Source organism: Pinus tabuliformis, chromosome 9 (assembly GCF_031772625.1).
Source record: "Pinus tabuliformis cultivar Carrire ecotype Pingquan chromosome 9, CPIR1, whole genome shotgun sequence".
In the NCBI taxonomy this organism is placed as follows: Eukaryota; Viridiplantae; Streptophyta; class Pinopsida; order Pinales; family Pinaceae; genus Pinus; species Pinus tabuliformis.
Genome location: NC_142307.1, coordinates 1,319,381,776 through 1,319,403,033, shown reverse-complemented (window position 1 = coordinate 1,319,403,033; position 21,258 = coordinate 1,319,381,776). Strand labels below are relative to the sequence as shown.

The window sequence follows — 21,258 nt, the reverse complement described above, 5'->3', positions numbered from 1 at the left end:
GGGGAAGGATGTGAGGATCCCACCTCCAAAGGGGAATCCAGTACGAGTGCAGATTTATGATGATGTCAAGAGGGAGCTGAAGAAGAAGCGGTTGTGCTTCTCATGTCAGGAGCCATGGGCACCAGAACATAGATGTGCTGCTGGCAAGGCACATTTCATTGAGGTTTTCTCCGAGAGCAGTGGAGAAGAGGATGACGAGGATGGTGTGGAGGCAGGAGATAGCCATGATGGACAGGGACCTTTGCCACCTCCACCACCAGCAGTAGGTGGTGCATCTTTTGCACCCACCAGAGGGGCCCTTGCCGCATTGCAAGGAGTTCCCAAGTATCTGACGCTACGCGTACGAGGGACGGTACGTGGCCAGCGAGTGTTAGTTTTAGTTGACAGTGGGGCGACCCACAACTTCATCGATGCACAAATGGTTGAGCGGAGAGGCATACAGACAGAGAGCTTCGATGGGTTTTCAGTCTTGGTCCCAGGAGATCAGACCATGACGTGTGCTTGATATGTTCCAGAGCTTTCAGTGACGATGGGCACCTACACATTGACTGACCACTTTTCATGGTCGATATTTCGGACACCAACATGATACTGGGTGTTCAATGGCTCATCACTCTAAGGAAGGTCACGACGGATTGGAAGACCCTAGAGATGGAGTGGGATGATGAGAAGACAGGGAGGCATGAGAAGATACGGGGACAGCATACGTATCCGCCTCAGACTGTTTCGACTCATCAGATGGAGGCAGTCTTCCGAAAGGGAGACATAGATTGGGCAGTAGAGCTGCGTGCATCGGAGGCAGGGACTACAGGGCAGACAATGCACCCGGAGATACAGTCCATCCTTGACCGGTATGCCATAATATTGGGGAGATTCCGCCAGGTCAACCACCAAACCGGGGGTTTGAGCACACTATTGAGCTTGAGCAGGGCATACAGGCGGTGATTACTACCCCTATAGGCATCCCAAGGCCTATCGGGATGAGATAGAGCGGGCCATTCAGGAGTTGTTGGCTCTTGGGCACATCCAACCGAGCACGAGTCCTTTTGCTTCTTCTGTGGTGTTGGTGAAGAAAAGGGACGGTACATTGAGGATGTGCATTGACTACAGGGCCCTAAACAAGAGGACACTGAAGAACAGGTACCCCATACCCAGGATCGATGAGTTGATGGATGAGTTGAGAGGAGCACAGTTCTTCTCAAAGATTGATTTGAGATCAGAGTACCATCAGATTCGCGTGAGGGAGTAGGACATTCCCAAGACCGCCTTCAGATGTCACTATGGGCACTTTGAGTTTCTGGTGATGCCCTTCGGGCTAACCAACGCCCCAGCTACATTCCAGTCTTGCATGAATCACATCTTCCGTAGTCAATTGAGGAAGTTTGTGTTGGTGTTCTTTGATGATATACTCATTTACAGCAAGACGTGGGAGGAGCATCTCCAGCATATTGAGACAGTATTACGCATCATGGAGGAGCAGCAGTTCTCTGCCAAGCTCTCCAAATGTGAGTTCGGGTTGACGGAGATGTTATACTTGGGACACATCATTGGAGTGGACAGAGTGAGGGTCCACGAGGAGAAGATTAGGGCCATCAGAGATTGGCCAAAGCCGAGAAACGTGACGGAACTTCGAGGATTCATTGGCATTTGTACTTACTACCAGAAGTTCGTCAAAGGTTTCTCACAGCTTGCAGCACTCTTGACAGATTTGACGAGGAAGGGGGCATTCAGTTGGTCGGATACAGCACAGCAGCCTTTGACAGGCTCAAGGAGGTTATGAGCAGCTGCCCAATGCTTGCATTGCCAGATTTTACGCAGCCATTTGTTTTGGAGTGTGATGCGTCGGGAGAGGGGATCGGCGCAGTATTGATGCAGGGAGGTCACCCTATAGCCTTTGAGAGCCGAAAGCTCCTTCTGCACGAGAGGTTGTATTCTATATACGACAAGGAGATGCTGGCCATCATGCATGCATTGGCTAAGTACCAACAGTATTTGGTGAGGAACAGGTTCAGGGTGAGGATTGATCACAACAGCCTCAAGTTCTTTTTGGAGCAGAAGCAGTTGCAAGAGAGGCAGCAGAAGTGGATCAGTAAGATCCAAGCATATGACTTTGACATTGAGTATGTCAAGGGTAAGAACAACGTGGTAGCAGATGCCCTTTCACGTAGACCAGCCACGTTGTCTCTTATGAGCTTGGATACAGACTGGAGGGCTCGACTCTTAGTAGAGTACTCCAAAGATAAGTTTGCATGTGAGATTCTGGACGGACAGGTGGTAGATGACAGGTTTAGGGTGATCGATGAGATCATCTATTACAGGGATCGGATCTTCTTCACTGAGGGGTCTCAACTCCAGAAGAAGATACTCCAGGCATCACATGATTCACCATTGGCAGGCCATCAGGGGTTTACCAAAACCTACAGGGCCATTAGAGAGAGGTTCTCCTGGAAGGGCCTCAAGGAGGACGTACTCTGGCATATCAGGGAGTGCGATGTTTGCCAGTGGAACGAGGGAGAGATGAGCCATCCCGCGGGTTTATTGCAGCCGCTACCCATTCCGGAGGGGAAATGGTAGAGCATTTTGATGGACTTTATCACAGGATTGCCCACGGTACAGGGCAAGGATTGTATCTTTGTCGTCGTTGACCGACTGACAAAGTACGCGCATTTCTTTGCCATATCCGCACACTACACAGCAGCACAAGTGGCCGAGCTATTCTTCAGGGAGATCTTCAAGCTACATGATCTTCCTAAGACCATCGTCAGTGATAGGGACAGTCGTTTTATGGGCGGGTTTTGGTAGGAAATTTTTCGATTGGTGGGGACTGAGTTGACACCGAGTACCAGTTATCACCCACAGACGGATGGGCAGATAGAGATAGTTAACAAGTGGCTAGAGGGCTACTTGCGTAACTATGTCAGTGAGCAACAGCGAGCATGGTTGAGGTGGCTACATCTAGGGGAGTACTGCTACAATACTTCACATCACATGTCCATTGGTATGTCATTATTCTATGCCTTATATGGGTATCATCCTTTATCTTTTGCTGACGTGATGTTTGGTGATAGCAAGGCTCCCAGAGCCAAGATTTGGATCCAAGAGAGTCAGGATATTCTTCGAGCTCTTAAGGATAACATGGCTACAGCAAAGAACCAGCAGAAGCTGTATGCCGACAGGGGTCGGGTGGAGAGACAGTTCGAGGTAGGGGACATGGTCTACCTACGATTACAGGCATACCGACAGTCGTCACTAAAGCAGAAGGGGGCTGAGAAGCTCAAGCCCTACTTTTATGGGCCATACAGGGTGATACGCAGGGTTGGACAGGTTGCATATGAGCTGGAGCTGCCCCAAGGCAACAAGATTCATAACATTTTTCATGTCTCATGCCTGAAAAAGGCATTGGGGCAACAGGCGACAGTGACGGATGAGCTGCCACCCATGGATGACGAGGGGCATTTGATATTGCAGCCAGAGGCTATCATTGATACCAGGGAGAGGCAGCTGCGAAGCAGAACGCTCCGAGAATTCTTGGTGAGGTGGAAGAATTTGCCGGATGAGGATGCCACTTGGGAGAGAGAGAGGATCTTGTAGCATCCATCTCTACAGTTGCTTGAGGACAAGCAACATTTCACTGGGGGAGACTGTAATATTCCTAATTAGCTATGGCTAATTGGAATATTCGATTTTGTTCAATTTTTGCCTTCTATAGTTATTTGTAAATAAAAAAGTGAGGAAGGGGGACATAACTCATTTTAGACTAAAAAGTCACTTCCTAGGTAGCACAACGTTGTGACTTAAAGGGGAGCCAAGGGGGCCAAAGGGGGACGCAGAAATGGAGCCCACGCAGACACATGGAGACACTGCGCAGGAGGGAAGAACACGTGGCAAGAGGAGAAGCACGTAGGTGGAGGTGAGCCTAGGGATTGTGAGAGGCAGAGGCTATAAAATAGAGAGGAGCCCCCTCATTTTGGAGGATTCGGTTATGTGCATTTGTGATAGTCGTTTTGGCTTAGAGCACGCTGGCTGTTTAGCTAGTCTGCAACACTGTTTAGTGCATTGAGTGTCTCCGTTCGAAGATCTCACCCTTAGCCCTGGGGGAGTTCGAGTGCCTGCTCGAGCAAGGTATTTTCGTTGGCATTTCAGCAGCAGTATCTTCAGCATTTTAGTAGTGGTTTTATCAGTGTTCTAGAGGACTATGCAGCACTGGGACAGGGACGCAGTTCTTTTTGGGAGCAGACTGGATTGAGGGTTTGTGGAGGATTTGAGCCGAGGGATTGAGCAAGAGATCAGCTCTTGCATATTGGAGGAGTTTGCCAGAGTTCTGGGCTGAGTTTCAGAGGGTTCTATCCAGTGGCAGCGCAGAGTAGTGAGGAACTGCGCAAAACCCCAAGGGGGTGATTTTTGGGGGTCGCCATTCCAGGAAAGCTTTCTGGGTTTTTCTGTGTTTCTCAAGTAGAGTTTGATTCCAGAGTTTCAGCTTTTTTTGAGGAGGGGAGCAGCCCCAAATCCTCGTTTGATTTCTAGTAGCAGCAACACACTAGTTTCCCAGCAGCTTGGATGCAGATTAGAGAGGGGCCATTCCTTGCTATTCTGAGTGTATTTCTTCACTTGCCTAGTGCAAGTAGAGGTGCCATCTTACTGATCGCCTCCTGTACTCATTTTATTGCTCAGTACAATAAGATGGCTTAAAATTCTCTCTGCATTTCTTGTGCATCTGCTTATGGTTTATTTGGTATATATCGTATCATTGTTATTTGTATCTCTTTGAGCATTCTCGGCTATTATACCACTTGTGTGTTTTTATTATACTCTTAGACAGAGTCTGGAAAGGGCCAGGTAGCCTCCGGATCTCGTCCTCTTTTTAGAGGCGACATATCTGGTAAATGCCCTCCCAGTCCATCTCTGGTTGGAGTTTGCTTGTGTTGGGGTGTATTCCTGGTAAGGGATATTACAATCTGATGTTGAGTTCATCCAAAATCTGCCACTTTGATTTTTGAGCCTTTCTACCATGCCACTTGTACTTTACTGAACATCCACCGGGATCAATCCTCCCCACTAAGAGAAGCTTTTGGTCCTCCAAAAGCATTAATTAATCTGCAACTATTCTGCACTCTGTCTGCACCGCAAGTGTCCTAACAGGTCATCCTTCCTTCTCCTTCACCTTTGTCCTTCGAAGCCATAAGCGATGAGCCGACACCTGCATCCCCTGCAAACCTATAGTACAATATCTTGCAAACTACATGTTTAGCTCTATGACCAAAATAATGAGCCAAGCATCCCATACTTGCCACGAGTTTATAACACACTCTGTGATCAAGTTTACATAGAAATGGAAACAATACTCCAACTATTAAGACAAGGCCAAACATCATTATTGCTTCAACAAGTGATGGAAAACACATCATCGCTGCAACACATGATTTACACAAACAAGGCAAAACACTATTGTTGCTTCAACAAGTGATGGGAAACACATCCTCACTTCCACAATTTAAAATGCAACACAGAATAAGGCCAAGTATCATTGTTGCTTCAACAAGTAATGGAAAACACATCATCACTTTTACAATGCAACACATGAAAAAAATAAGGCCATGATATTCTACCACACCTAGAAGAACCATGTCTCACTTATCAAAGTGAATGGATCATCTCCCTGTGGCGCATTTGCTGGTCGAACAACTATTTTGCCTGGTTCATGCTCAGATGCTCTTGTCCTTCCAACGCTGCTCTGGATGGAGCCTCCAACATGTGGCTCTCTGATGACCACCTTTGTCGCAATGACTACGATGAGCCTTCACCTTCCAGATCTGCTTGATCTTCTTCTTCTTCTTTGCCTGTTGTTTATAGGGTCTTCTACGCCTCACCTTTTTTTGTGCTATCATTCTCTTCCAGCACTCAGCAAACAAATGGTTATGCAATCCACAAAAATTGCAAGTCCTTCTATGCCATGATCTACGTCCATTATTAACAATGCGATTGTAATCAAAATGAACATTAAAATACCGAGACGAGTTATACCTTTTCTGTCGATCACTGATATGATCATGGGAACAATAGCTTGCCTCAGCTCTATCTCTGCAATGCAAACTGCCATAGGTTGATGGTAATGTATTCTCATCATCCTCTTTCCTCGACCGTTTCAACAATGTCATGGAAGCTTCTGACATCTTTGAACATTCTCCTTCAGTGCACCTCAACCTTGCATATTGAGGTCTTTGTTCAACCTCCAATGGTTGAGTTATGCCTTGGTTATTAACACCAAGTCCTTCTTTCTTGTACCTCATCCTGGTAAGGAGTCTCATGTTTGTCCCTATGATTGGTATCTCCACATTTCCAACAGAAATTATACTATGTGAAGACAAAACTAAAGGGAAATCAACATCTATTACCTCCACTATCAAGTTGGAAAGAACTGATGAGGGCTTCTCATCACCTGTCATTGATGGTTCGCTCACTGTAATAGTGCATTTCTCAGCTTCCCTCCTGACATACCCAAGTCCTGTTCGACAGGGTAATTCTTCTACTTTGATGGGATAGACAACGCCTTAGCCATTAATGCCCAAGCCTTTTCCTTCATACCCCATTTTCTTCAACAATTTGGAGCCAATTCCTATGGTATGATTTTCAAAAGCAGCAAAGTCGTTATCAGGAAAACTACATGAAATTGAAGAGCTGCTCTTTACCTCATTGGAGTTACGCTGCAGCTTTTCCAAGGCCTCGTGCTTAGCTTGTAGCTAGTGTAGCAGCCTCTGTTTCTCCTCTTCCTCTTCCTATAAAAGCCTTCGTAACCCAGCAAGCTCTGCTTGAAGACTCTGATCGTTGCGCTTTAATTCTTCCAAGGTTGTCTCTGCGGTTTGTAGCTGGAGCTGTGATCGATGCTTCTCCTCTTTCTCTTCTCGCAGGAGCCTTCTTAACTCAGCGTTCTCTTCTTGAAGCCGCTGGCCAATCTCCTCATTCGAGGAAGGTGAGGAATGAGATGCACAGGCACTGGGAGACGTGGACAACACATCGCTTTTCGATTCCTCTATCTCCTCATCTCTTCCCTTCTCATACGCGCCATACATAATGTCCACCATTTTGGACATTCACAGGAAGGTCTCATACATCTCTTTGTCACTCTCCATGGCTGTTGATCCCTCTCTACACGGCTTTATCGCACAGCCACGCCACAAAACTTGGCAATCCACACTCGGTCATTCACGCTCGAGCTTCAACCTCTACCATGCCTCCTCTTCGTGATGCACGTCCTTTGCGGCTTATCTCTGGCTAGCGTACTCATGCAATTCACATCAACTAAGCCCTGCTCTGATACCACTTGATCCAAGACTTTTTTGCTTATAGATGCATCGGAGTTGACATAAGTTACAGCGCTTAAAAACCATAAAAACATAAGCATGAAAAATGAAGACAAAGAGACATCATCACAAAAGATCATGACACAGAGATTTGATTACGGAGTTCGTCCAATTTGGATTACATCTCCGAGCCCTGCTCAATAGTGGGGAGTCCTTATTTTATTAAGTGACATGAAAAGAGAGAAGTACAAGCAGATTTCTACATAAACATCCTTATCCTCCAATCTGAAAGATATCGGGCAAATGGAGAGCCCAGCTCTAGAAACAAACAACACCATTGAATTCTTGGCAAAAAATAGTGCAAAAACGCCTATCCGAACACCCCATTCGGATAATCGGTCCTTCTGCAACCTTCTCGGAACCTTCTGATCTTTGAGATACGGTCCCAGCCACCTGCCAAGAGCAAGTGCCACTGCTCTATTCTGCAAATCTATGCTGCTCTCTTGCTCCCCCTTTCCTCTAACTCAAATGATCCTTTAAATAAGCTGGTGTCAAAATCCCTCAAAACCTGTGCAGTTCTAACCATAGGCCAAGTTAAGCAAAGGGGCATTTTCCAATAGAGGTTCTCGGGCTCGAATAAGGCACGGCAACAAACCATTTCAAATAGGGAAAACTCTATCGAACAGTCAAAACAAACCATTCGTTTGAAACCTCAAATTGGCGGACAATACAAAGAATCGACGTTTCTCTGAACCCGACAGCTTTAACAGAGAATTGACATTTTTCATATCGGCGGACAGACCAAGCCCAAACAACAGCACTCTGCGATACACGGACTCGTCGGACTTATAAAATACAACATATAACATATCCCATCTGGAAGTTCCTGTCACAAATCGCAATCGGCGATTATCGCTGGATTGTTTTGCAAACACAAACCTTTTTATGCGATTGCGATATGCGATATGTATCGCATCGCAACGAAGTCCTGTCGGGGCCGATCCAAAACCTCTCATGATCTTTGATCGCGATATGCAATATCGCATCGTAACAGAGACCTACTGGGGCCAATTCAGAACCTCCTCAAATCTGCGATCGCGATATGCGATATTGCATCACAACAAAGTCCTGTTGGGGCCGATTTACCTTTCTATTCTTCCTTCAGCCTGCGATATGTGATATCACAATCGCAGCCGAGAATGCTAGGAACCGATTCTTCGTGAAGCGCTCCTCCTTTTCGCTGATAAGTGATATGCAAGGCCCAATGGACCTACCATGTGGCACGGCCTCATTCGCTGAATCTTTGCCATGTCATCTTCTTCTTGCCACATGGACAAGTCAAACTCAAACTTTGACTTTCTCTAACTTTGTCATCTAGACTCGGATTCCAGTGTCGTTCGCACTGTTGGAATCAAGGCGATGAGCACTTCGATCTGATGTTGAGTTCATCCAGAATCTACCACTTTGAGTTTTAAGCCTTTCTACCATGCCATTGGTACTTTATTGAACATCCACCATGATCAGTCCTCCTGGATCCTCCTGGATCAAAAGCACTTTCAATGTTACCAAAAACTAACACTCCTTAGCGAGGAAAGTGCTCTAGCAACAATGTCCACCTGCATGTTGCTCTGTTTCTGAAGCACCTCCTTTCTGCACTGTTGCTACCACCAACACTATGCTACTACTGCTACTGTATTGCTGCCCATGACACTGCCACTGCCACTGCTGCATCTGTACTACAGCTCCCTCTCAAACGCTGCATCTGCTATGCTGCTAGCACTACCACTACTAACACTACATCTGTACTGCAACTCAGTTGCTAAGAGAAGCAACTGAAAAACATCCAAAATTAGTTGAACTTAACTATGTTCAACATAATACAATGAATGTTGGAATCTGACTGTTGTTGATTCTGACCCTTTGAATCTTTTGCATTGTTGCTGACTCCTGCACTGTGCCAATTGCACCACTGCCAACCTTGCTCTCCACTGATCAGTCTCTGGTCCCCAGCTACTGCATCTGTCCTCCAAACACCCCACTGCATCATCTGACACCAAGTCCATCTCGCTACTGTTGAATCTTAGGCTCCCGTAGCAAGGAATTGATCCAATAGGTGGACTCCTCAAGGATCCTGCCCACATGTGGTCCTCCCGACTACAGCTCAATATCGCCCCACCTCCCTCCTGGAGATGCGTGGGTACTCATGGCAAACTCATCCTTGTCAATTTTTGTTGAAGCAGCCTTAGGATCATGTTTCTCATCCTTGTCCTTTTTCTTCAAACGACACTAGGATGCATAGTGGCCCAATTTGCCACAACGGAAACATTTCACCTTCGAAATGTCCTTTCGCTTCGGCTTCTGTTGTACCTTCGATGCTAGAGCTGCATTTTCCTCCTCCTCCTTCGTCATTGTGCCACTTCCACTGCTGCCATTGAGGTTGACCTTCACTAGGTCCCTCCTTAACTCCTGTTGAAGAGTCACCCACATCTCCTCCCATGAAGATAGTTTTTCTCTGCCCAATATGCTTTGGACAAAAACTTGCCATTCATCTGAGACTCCATTCAGGGCTATCCTCACCATCGCGGTTGGCTGAGGAGTGGACCCCACTGCAGCAAGTTGGTCTCTAGTGTCCTAAAGACGTTGAAGATAGAGGTTCACCCCTTCTCCTTTCTACATCAAAGTCCGCTGCAACTTCTGCTCTAAATACATCTTTCGTTGTTCGAAAGAGCCTTCATACAAAGAAGACAAGGCTTCCCACATCTCTCGGGTTGTATCCTTGCCCTACAACTGTGAGACAACATGATCTCGAACTCCATCGAGAATGAGCCTCTTTGCCTTCCCCTGCTCAGCTTTGTGCTTCTTCTTTTGATCGTTGTCAGCAAGAACATCTACAACACTATTGTGTAGGCCTCGAGATCATATTCCTCCAGAACAGCGAAGATTCTGGTCTTCCATATGACATAGTTGGAAGCTCCTTCCAACCTGTCTTGATCTCTGAGCCCATGCGATGCAATCTTACCCAACTATCGAACTAACTCCTCTAATCATTGCTTACCACTGCTCAGTTTCTCAGCAAATGAGAAATTGAAACATTCTGGCGGAAAGTTCTCTGAGGAGAAAATTCCCCTTCTACGTGTCTTCGTTCTTTTCCAGCGGATTTCTGCCCCGGAAGAAACTACACCCTTCAAACACTGCGCTGAGGCTCTACGTCACTGCCTCTGCCTCTGCAAACTCACGAACTGGTAATCGTACCTCTGTCGTCTCACTCAGAGAGAGATTTCCTCATATCTGCTTCCCGACAAGGACTACGCAATCCCTTCAAGGGGATTCGAATTGCTGCCGAGTGCAGCTTTTGGCCTCACTACTCAGCACTAGATTTGCTCTTCCTATTTCAAAATCAACTGCTCTGATACCACGTGAAAATTCCTAGACTCAAGGAACCCCTACTACAGTAAATTTGAATCTACTTCACCTACCTGATTTTTAATATACATTAACCAAGTTATTCTTCTGAATATTGAAGCAAATTACTTCTACAGCCTACACTTATTAAATATTTGATCTCATGAAACAGAAAAAAAAAAAAAAGGAAAGAACAATATACATAGGACACACTTATTTTTGGACACAATAGTCCCCAGAAAAACCCAATGCGGGAAAACAAGTGCAATAGCTCTGAAGGTTTATTATTATGCGGGAGAAATATCTTAATACAAATCTAGGATGTTCATCTAGCAATCCTTTACAAAGAAAATACTGACAGAAAATCTGAGCAAGTTTTACCTCATTTCACCAGGCAGAATTCCGATTGATCCAACACAAAACTGGCTAACCCCGACTATTTCTGCGTTGGCTCTGTGTCAGCCCTGCATCACCTTCTTTGCCCTCTGCGTCAGCTCTCTCGGTTGTTCCGGCAGTTCTCGGCAGTTCCGGCTATTCCGGTAGTTCTGGATTCTGTGTGACAGACAGCGTTTCTGCGCAAGCTCTTCTGGCTACTACGATGCCTTTGTGTCAACTCTCCGTTCCGGCAGTTCTTGCTAGTTTTCGTTGTTCCGGCAGTTCTGGATTCTACGTGACAGACAGCTTTTCTATGTCAGCTCTCTCGGCTTCTACACTGCCTCTTTGCAAGTTCTCTCTGCCTCTCTATCAATATTCTTCGGAAAGTCCTTCTCTTGGATTCTCACTTCCCCTCTACTGCAAGATCTCCCCAATCGGTTTTCCTCCTGAGACCTTCTCACCTCAGAAAATCAATTTCCTCAATCTCTCTGCACGTGTTTCCAAATGAACCCCAAGCCTCCATTTTATACTTTTCCTGTTGAGTCTTCAACGGCCGAGATTAAGTCTCTAATCAATGGCTAAGATTAAAACATGACTTGATCTGCTTTCTAGATCATTCTCACCCATATTTTGATTAATACCCATTAACATTTTAATTTCTCTAAGTTTAGACTTAGGAACTCCATTAAAAATATTAATTATTTTAATAAAATACAATCCGGGTGGAATTTCACCAAACGGTTTTTGGGTTCTTTAGAACTCATGGGCCTTAGCCTCTCCACCAATTAAAGGCTAGAGCACTTCCGATGCTACCAAAAACTAACACTCCTCCTCGTGTTGCTCCTCCCCCGAGTCTTCCTCCTCTTACTGCCCCTGTTCTAATGGATCATCTGGCTCTAACCAAAATAACATCACATATATAAAAGTATCTCATCATCATGAGTTATATGTAGTAAAACAAATAAAACTAGCAACTATCTATCTAAAATTAGTGCCCTCTCACCCTTTTATGGTAAAACATGATGGATTGTTTGTCAGGCCTGCCCCTAGCAGTAGAAGGCCCTGCCCCTGCACCTAATGTCAAATAATGAGTGTTAGGTATGGAGCTGTGATATCCTATATCTATAGCAAATGGTGTTGATGTTGATGCTCCCACAGTCTCCTCCTCCTCTCCTCTTCCTCCTGCTGCTCCTCGTGCAGCTCTTCCCCGAGTCCGCCTCCTCTTGCTGCCCCTGTTCTAATGGATCATCTGGCTCTAACCAAATAACATCACATATATAAAAGTATCTCATCATCATGAGTTATATGTAGCAGAACAAATAAAACTAGTAGTTATCTATCTGAAATCAGTGCCCTCTCCCCCTTTTACAGGAAAACATGATGGGTTGTTTGCCAGACTTGCCCCTAGCAGTAGAAAGCCTGCCCTTGCACGTAATGTCAAATAATGAGTGCTAGGTATGGAGTTGTGCTCTCCTCTATCTATAGCAAATGGTGTTGATGTTGATGCTCCCACAGTCTCCTCCTCCTCCTCCTCTTCCTCCTGCTCTTCCTCCTCGTGCTGCTCCTCCCTCGAGTCCTCCTCCTCTTGTTGCCCTTGTTCTAATGGATCATCTGGCTCTAACCATGAAGGTGACTCCTCCAAGATGGACACCTCAGACTCCACCCTCCACTGAGACAATACATCAATATTGTCTAGGGAAATGGCATCTGGATCCATTGGTGCTTCTATTTGCTTCACTTGAAGTCGGATATTGTAATGCACATACACTAAATCATTAAGGCATGTCAAAAAAACTAATGAGTCTTGACTCTTGACTCTTGACACTTGAGGGTCATAAATTAAAAATTTAAAATTACAATAAATGTAATTGCTCAACTGAACGCTGAAGCTCAAATTTATACCTGTTGCACTTTTTTGAGTGTATTTTCTCAAATACACTCCAATTGCGCTCACATCCTGAAAAGTTACATGTTTGACTCATGATTCTTATGGCCAATTTCTGCGAATTTGGTGCCCTTGCACCATAGCTTCGCCACCAAATATCTACAACAAAATAAAAAATAAATAAAAAAGTCAAAAACTTAAAACATGATTAAACTTTCAAAAAAAAGTTACATAATTGAATTTTAAAAATCTAAAATTAAAAATAAGGAAATTCTAAATTGAAAATTCTAATGAGTGATGACTTGTCACTTACGTGGCATGAAGAGGGTCCTTTCCCTAATAGCATCATCAAAGCCAAATAGGCCAACACAATCCCGATAAAACTATATCTCGCGATTGATTTTTCTACGACACTCGGGATCAGGTATCATCCTCTGAATGCAAGAATGGAGCCCTTCCATCACCTCGCCATCAAAATCAAAGGCGCATTTGTATGAAAATGCGGGGTTGAGGAAGAGTGTTGCTGCATGAATGGGTCGATGAAGCATCCCTGTCCACCGACTATCAATCACATCCAATAACATCATATGCCTATCAAGCCCAGCAGAACCCTTATCTGCATAATAAGAACGAATGGCCTCCTTGGCCCTATCCATTGCCTCATACAAATAAGCCATTGCAGGCTTGTCCCCATCTACCAATCTCAAAACCTTTACTATAGGTTCATTAACTGAGCACGCTTCTTCTACTCCCTGCCAAAACATGTCAGTGTACACCATTTTTGCAATGGCTCTCTCGTCCCATCTCCTGCTGTATCTACAATCACGCCACTCATCAGAAACAAACATTTGCTTCAACTCGAACTGGCATCGAAACAAAGACTGAAGAGTAATAAAGTTGGTGGCAAAACGTGTGATTGCAGGACGCTGCAACTCCTTGTTTCTAGTGTATCTCCTCATGAGGCTAAGAACAAAAGCATGGTTATAAAGGGACACTCCTAGCCATATCAATCACCTCCTTGATGAAGGAGAGTTTTCCCAAATCCTCAAGCAGCAAATCGATGCAATGTGCTGCACACGGAGTCCAAAACAATGTGCGGTGCCTCTCCATAAGCATCCTGTCGGCAGACACATAATTAGTTGCATTGTTTGTTATGACTTGCACCACATTTTGCACACCAATCTCCCAAATGAACCCATCTAACAACTCACATATCATTGTTGCATCTTTTATATGTGTTAATGCATCCACTGATTTAATAAACATGGTACCTTTAGGACAATGTACCAAGAAATTTAGAAGGGTCCTACCCTTCCTATCTGTCCAACCATCAGACATCACTGTGCATCCAGACACTTCCCATGTTTGTTTCAACTCCGCCAATCTAGAGTTGATGTCTGACTTTTCTGTTTGAAGAATTGGCCCTCACAACTCCTCATATGTAGCACTTTTGTACCCTAGGCCCACAACAGCAATAGCATCACACATTGGCTGCCAAAATGGATTGGTTTTGGTGATGCTGAGAGGTAAGTCGCTCCAGAAAAGACACCTCCCCATAACTCTATCTGCTTCTTGCTTCTCCTTTTTTTTAACAATTGATTTTATGGAAGGTTGTGCTCCATGTCCTGTTCGTGGAACAAAAAATGATGACCTGGCACTAGCAGTAGTAGGTGATGTTGTGGAGTGCCTCCACTACCCTCAGCCTCAAAATCAGAAGAAGATATCTCGAAAGATCTACCTGCACGTTCAGCCTTGTTTATTTCTGCCTCTTCCTTTTTTCTATCTTTTTCATCAATTGCTTCAAGAGCTTTTTGTATAAGCTCCGGACTAGAAATTGTACAAAGCCCAACATCATGTCCAGGGAGTCTAGCCAGATGGTATTTCAATCGCATAACCCCTCCTGTCATCCTAATCTCACACGATTTGATGATAGATATGCCCAATTTGTCCCACCATCAAGGTCCCCATACTCCCAAAATGGGTCCAAGGCTTCTAGCATATTTGTAGGGAGCTAATTCAAACCCAGGGCACCAAAAAAACAAAAAATTGGAATTATGATTAAAGTTACTCCACCCATACACAAAAAATAATAAGTAATAACCACCTCATTTTACAAAATAATTTTTTTGCTACATTATTTGCAATGTGAATTCAATGAAAAATGGAAACAAGAGGGTGCATTTGAAAGTTAAAAAAAAAATTGGAGTTTGTTGTCCAAATATGGAGAAAACCCTTGCATTGGTTCATGGGCATGAAAATCATAGCAAATGGAAAAAAAAAAATGTTGGTAGGCAAAGAGGCAAGCAAGAATAACCCTAAATCTATGAAAAAAATCATTAACATAGGGGATTGTAAGAACATACCTATTAATGGAAAAAATGAAGTTTATCTCACTGTTATCCAATCTTTGATCCACAAAAAATTCGTAGTTGGTGGTAATAATGGTTGTTTGATCCTCAATTCCTTCTTGACAACTACCACAATGCTCTCCCCTTCCTTCTCCAACACTCAGAAAACCAAAATGAGCAAAAAAAACCAATTTTCCCTTTTCTAGGTGCAACCCAGCCGGAGCAGCGATATTTCCTATCGTCGCACGATATTTTGACGACATATCGACGATATCTCGGAAATATCGCGATATTTTCGCGACCAAAAATATTGCGATACTTCCGATATTCGGCAATATATTGCCGATATTGTCATCAATGATTTTGACTATGGCCAACAAAGAGGAAATTCATCCCATACCTTCAGCAAGTACAAGTATAACACTGCGCCTTCCTGCAACTCTTTGACCTTGGAATTTGCAACTGAACTTTGTCTTTTGTTCTCTTGGAAATACACCAACAAAAAGAAAGATATGGCCTTGGAGATTAATGCTTGATCTCCGGAATACCAACTTCAGAATTAGCCTCCTAACCTTTAGCACTCGGTCTCCTGAAATGGGGACTTACACTCGTCCTTGGGTGAAGGAGGAATTGACCCGCAAATGCAAATTTATGATGCCAACAATCTCCTGGACAAATTATGAACAAATCTTCAAAATCGAATCAAACAACCAAACCAATTGAGCACCAATGGAAGATCTGAGATAATCTTCCCTCCAAAGCTAACTGGGGTGGCACTCGAAGTCCACCGAAATCAGCGATTTAGTTTCGCTTGAGCTTTGTCAAAATGTCAATTAGAAAAGATAGAACAGAATGATTTGCAATGGAGTCCCTCCTCTATTTATAATTCTCCATTGGGCCTCCTTCTAGCTTTTAGATTCTCCTTTTTCCCCATTATTTTATTGGTGGAGCCCATATTACACTAGGAGACTTTTGCCACAATTTTAAATAAATTAATCATTTGCCTCCTTTCTCAATAAAATATTATTTTGCTGCCATTCTCTAGCAAAATAATAATTTTCCTCCATCCTCCAATAAAATATTATTTTGCTGCCATTCTCCATTAAAAAAATACTTTGTCTCCCATCCTCAATATATATATAAAAAAATAAAAATTTAAAATTTGCCACTATTTTTCATTAAAATAATAATTTTCATTTTTCTCTCACAAAATAATATTTTCTCCTTTTTATTTAATATCACCAAAAATTGGCGAAACTCTTTAGTGAATTTTGCACTCACAAAAATTGGGAACATTACAAAAATTTGTCATTTGTGGGACAAGCATTGAGGTAGATATTCCATTTTTGCATCCATTTGTTGTTTTGTCTCATCCATGTTTTCTTTCTTTCATTCATGCCTTCATTGAAGATAACTTTAGGTCATCTACCTACTCCTATTTGCTCAATTCTTTTTATATATCTTATGAGACGCACCATAATGGGAGTTGCTCCTATTTCACCCAACATTATCTCATAAGGAACCAAACTTTTTATTTTGAACTTCCTTATGGTTAAGTGTTTTTGGATTTTTTCAATTTATTTCCATTTTGAGACGAAGGCACTGCTGAATTTATGCCTCAAACAGTCAATTAATTTGAAATAGTTTGTTGAATATAGGTGTTTAATGTCCAAAAACCTAACCTTTGTACATGTAACCTAACTAATCCGGAATTTCTTAAAATCCCCTTTGATTGCCCCTTTAAGGTCAGTCGTGCAACAATAAATGTCAATTAATCCGTGCCATATCTATTTTGTCGATTAATAGGCAAGTCAATCTCTAGCCAAGAAATTGGCTGTAAAAGCTGCCTTACCGTTGAAAATATTGCTGAGCTTTTAAAAACACCTCTGGGTTCTGAAAAATATCAGTAGTTGACTGTCAGCATCATTTAAAAGAAAATTATGCCCACATTCTGCAATTTTTTTTGCTGGCTGGTTTTGTGAAGAAAGGAAGTGTATTGATTCATTGGCAGAGTTTTTTCCTCAATTTTTGTATAATTCCTAAGCAACCTTTTGTGAAGGTTTTTTTTCCATTTTTTTCTCGATATTTATTTTTGCGGATTTATTGCCTAAGTCTGATTTTAGCAACACTGTTATAAACTGGCAGCAACAGAACCAGGAATTGGCATGCTTCCTTTCGACTGCATTCTACGAGGTCAAAAGCTTCTAATAACCATTTGAAAAGGAAAAGAAATATGTTAAACCTGTCAAACGGGCAAAATCCCCGACAGCTTTGCCACATTGATGTTGCTTCTCAAATACTTCAGCAGGAGAATTTTGAGTATTTTTAAGTATGCTTTAAATAACTGTTTAGTCTAATTTATAGATTTTTCACTGGAATCTGCAAAACAATTTTAATTTTAACAAAATAATTTATTAACAATTTCATTTTTTAATGTATTTAAAATATATTTTTGAATTCATAAATAAATTCAATCAACTAAAAAATTAAGACTGCTATCCATTAAGCTACCCCTTAAATAACTGTGAATTACATAAAACTCATGCCATTTAGAACTATGAAAACTTTCTTCTCAGCCAAAACTAAAATGGAGATGCAACATGATTGGCGAATAACTCTGAATTACAAAAAACTCATACCATTTAGAACTATGAAAACTTTCTTCTCAGCCAAAACTAAAATGGAGATGCAACATGATTGGCGATCGTAATTTCGAGTAAAAGGCCAATAGACTATTAGTGGTCCATATGATAAGATTTCCCCCGATAAAAATCAGGTTGCCACTCTTCCGGCAGTATAGTGTCCAAACCCAAGCCCTCGTGACTGATTTCTTCTCCCAGAAACCCAAGATTAATATGAGAATTAAATGTAAAGCTGGGCACCACCGAATAAACAAACGCACCAATACATACATCTAACTGTAGTTCGACTGACATTTGATAAGAGGAAGAGAATAGTACTCACGGGAGCAAATGTGGAAGCCAAGGAGATTCTTGTGCACAACATCGTAATCTTTTACTTCACTCACCTGGGAATACCTGCGCTTTGTTACTCCACTGCTTTGTAGTGTTAGAATTAAGTTAGGTAATATAAATATTATATTATGATGCAGTGTGAATGATGTATTATACTGTTTTTGTTAAATGATATAAAACATAAACCTAAGAGGGCCGACAGGTATGATAGTTCAGATAATTTGAAGGTTTTGATTGATTTTTTTTATTCACATATTATATGTGAATCAATAAAGTTTTAAGTTTTTATATTATTATTATTATTGAAAATTTATTATAATTTAGTTGTTAAATTAGTACTAAGAAAATTATAATTAATTATTATTCATAAAAGTAGGTTGACTTATTATTATTATTTATGGAAAACTATGTTGTATAGAATTACTTGTCTATTTCAAGTTTTTAGAAGTCTTTTTACTTGATGTCAAATCCTATTACCACTTATAAGCTATTGGATATATACTTAAGTTATAATGACCACTATTAAGTTTGATCTTGGGCCTTACTCAAATTACTCTAATAGTTATTACCCAAATTATTGTAGTAAGTTATTGATTCACTATAATATAATCAAGAAATAAACAAAAGAATATATATATGTTTTAATTATGAGATTGTCTTTTAGAGATTAATCACATCATTAAGTTAGGGTAGACGTTTTGAACCATCCAATTTGGTTTCACAAATCTCATACCTTGGCTTCAGAGAAATCTAAGAGAATTGGAAAGTAATGAAAAGGAAACTCAAAAATTCTAAAAATAAAAAACTAAATTAAATAATAATAAAATAAGTCAATTAAGTATGGTTTAGTGACTTGGTGCACACCTATTTTAGAGAAATTCAAGTTAGAAGTCTTTCTGAAGTCATGCAAGAGTTATCTCTTAAATTAAGGAGATAAGATTGAGTTATATTTGAGTTGTAATTAGTTAACTCAGTTTACTAAGTTAAGTCCAGTTAAATTAGTTCCAAACTGTTTGAGGAACTAATTATGAGTTAACAGTCAGTTGACGCATGCATGCACTCAACTAGTGTACTACAGTTAACTAAAGATTCCCTCATTAGAAACCCATGCATGTCTACTCTAAGAAAGACCCAGTTGAGATTAAAGACAAGGACATTGTACTATCAGTTGCATGTGTTTTCTTATAAAGAAAACTCATGCATGTCGTCAAGGATCATTCCTTGAGGATTGCACAGTTCTGGCAGTGTGTGAGATCAGTGTTCCACTTGGTTGAAGGAGAATCATCCTAGAGGAACAGTGCAAGGAAATAGGAGCTTGGAGGGCAGAGAGGAAGGCTAGAGAGCAGCCAAGATTGCCTATGAGCATCTGTGAATATTGTACTGAGAGCTGGCTAGCTGTGAGAGCTAAGGCTTTGTATAATTCCTATGTTTTTCCACCTTGTATGATAATACAGATAGTGGGGTTTTTAGCTGAGGCTTCCCCAAAGTATTTTCATGTGTATTGTGCATTGATTCTTCTTATCCTGGTTATATTGTTTAGCTCAATCTTTAAGCTTCTACAAATGGATGGTAAAAGTAGGTTATAATATTTTGCTTTGCTTTATGTTACATTATCAGGTTAACCTGTCACAAATTTTCTACATGGTTTCAGAGCTAGATTTGTAGAAATTTTCTACATAGTAGCGGAGCTGTGAACAGTATACTGAGAAGAGAATTCGAAGTTTGAAGTTCGGGGTTGCAGGTGCAAATCGAATTCTTATCATACTTCAAGGTTGGCTAATGGCGTTCTATGGCTTGAGACTTGAGTATGCCTTGGATGGTAGCTTGAATTACATAGCATGGAAAGATAGAATGGAGGATCTATTAGAAGACAATGGCTTGAAGGAATTCATTGATCAAGAAATCCAAAAGCCAACTTCAACTAATGCACAAGAGTTGGCTGAGTGGAAGAAGTGTGTGGCGAAGGCAAGACAGATCATCCTTGAGGGAGTTCGAGACTATATTGTCTCGAGTCTCCATGGGAAGGATACTCCATTTTCAATGTGGAAGACATTGAAGGACCTCTACCAGAACAGTAGTGACCAGAGGAAATTAGCGCTCAAGGATAAGCTTCGAAGAATCAAGATGGAAAAGGCTGATATTATTTCCACATATCTTAACAAGCTCACCACCTATAGAGATGAGCTTAGTAGTGTTTGAATAACTACTGTCGATGATGATATGGTGAGCCTTTCTCTTCTTGGCCTTCCAAAGAGTTGGAATAGCTACCAGGACTCTATGAATGGAAGGGAGAAACTGTTGGATTGGGAATGACTGTGGTCAGATCTGATGCTGGAGGAGATCAAGAGGAGCACACGAGATGGTTCTTCATCCAAGGATGATGATGAAGAAAATCTAGCCTTAGCAAGTAAGGCAAGGAAAGGAAAGGGGAAGGCTTCCCATTCCAAATCGAATTCTTCTCATGGAGGGAAGAAGGGTGACAAGTATAAAGTGAGATGCTTTAATTGTCACGAGATGGGACATTATGCGACTAATTGCCCATCGAAGAAGTCCAAGGAGGGATCCTCGGAAGGATCAGAAGGTGAGGCATTAGCCTCTTAGTTCAAAATGGACTTTACCGTCATCGCATGCATGGTGTCATCGATGATGGGTTGTGTCTGGTATCTTGACAGTGGAGCCTCATTCCACATGACTGGTGATAAAAGTTTATTTAGTGCCTTGGAGGAGAAAGACCTCAAGATGCGCATAAACATGGGTGACGACGGAAAGTATAGTGTTTCAAGAGTGGGCACAGTTGCTTTTCAGAGGGAGCATGGAGCTCCTCTCACCTTGATAGATGTGATGTATGTGCCTGGACTGAAGAAGAACTTGGTATCAGTTGTGATGTTGGAGGGCAAAGGCTACAATGTTTTCTTCAGTAAAGGAAAGGTGTTCCTAAGACACATAGCCACGGGTCAGACCAAGAGGATAGGGAT

The 21,258-nt window shown here is 42.2% G+C and overlaps 1 protein-coding gene across 4 annotated transcripts in view; it reads right to left on the bottom strand.

The window, feature by feature from the left end:
• Positions 1–18,428, bottom strand: part of LOC149153388 (hydroxyacylglutathione hydrolase 2, mitochondrial-like) — a 323,641-nt gene extending 305,213 nt beyond the window's left edge. For 2 of the 4 annotated variants that reach the window (XM_089438429.1, XM_089438432.1), the window contains exon 1: positions 18,273–18,428. In XM_089438429.1, the coding sequence (XP_089294555.1) occupies positions 18,273–18,314 (42 nt within the window). In that variant the 5' untranslated portion in view covers positions 18,315–18,428. Of the gene's footprint in view, positions 1–17,854; positions 17,874–17,947; positions 18,132–18,272 lie in introns of those variants that run through there. The other 2 variants (XM_089438430.1, XM_089438431.1) reach the window with 2 other exon arrangements.
• Positions 18,429–21,258: the final 2,830 nt, after the last annotated feature.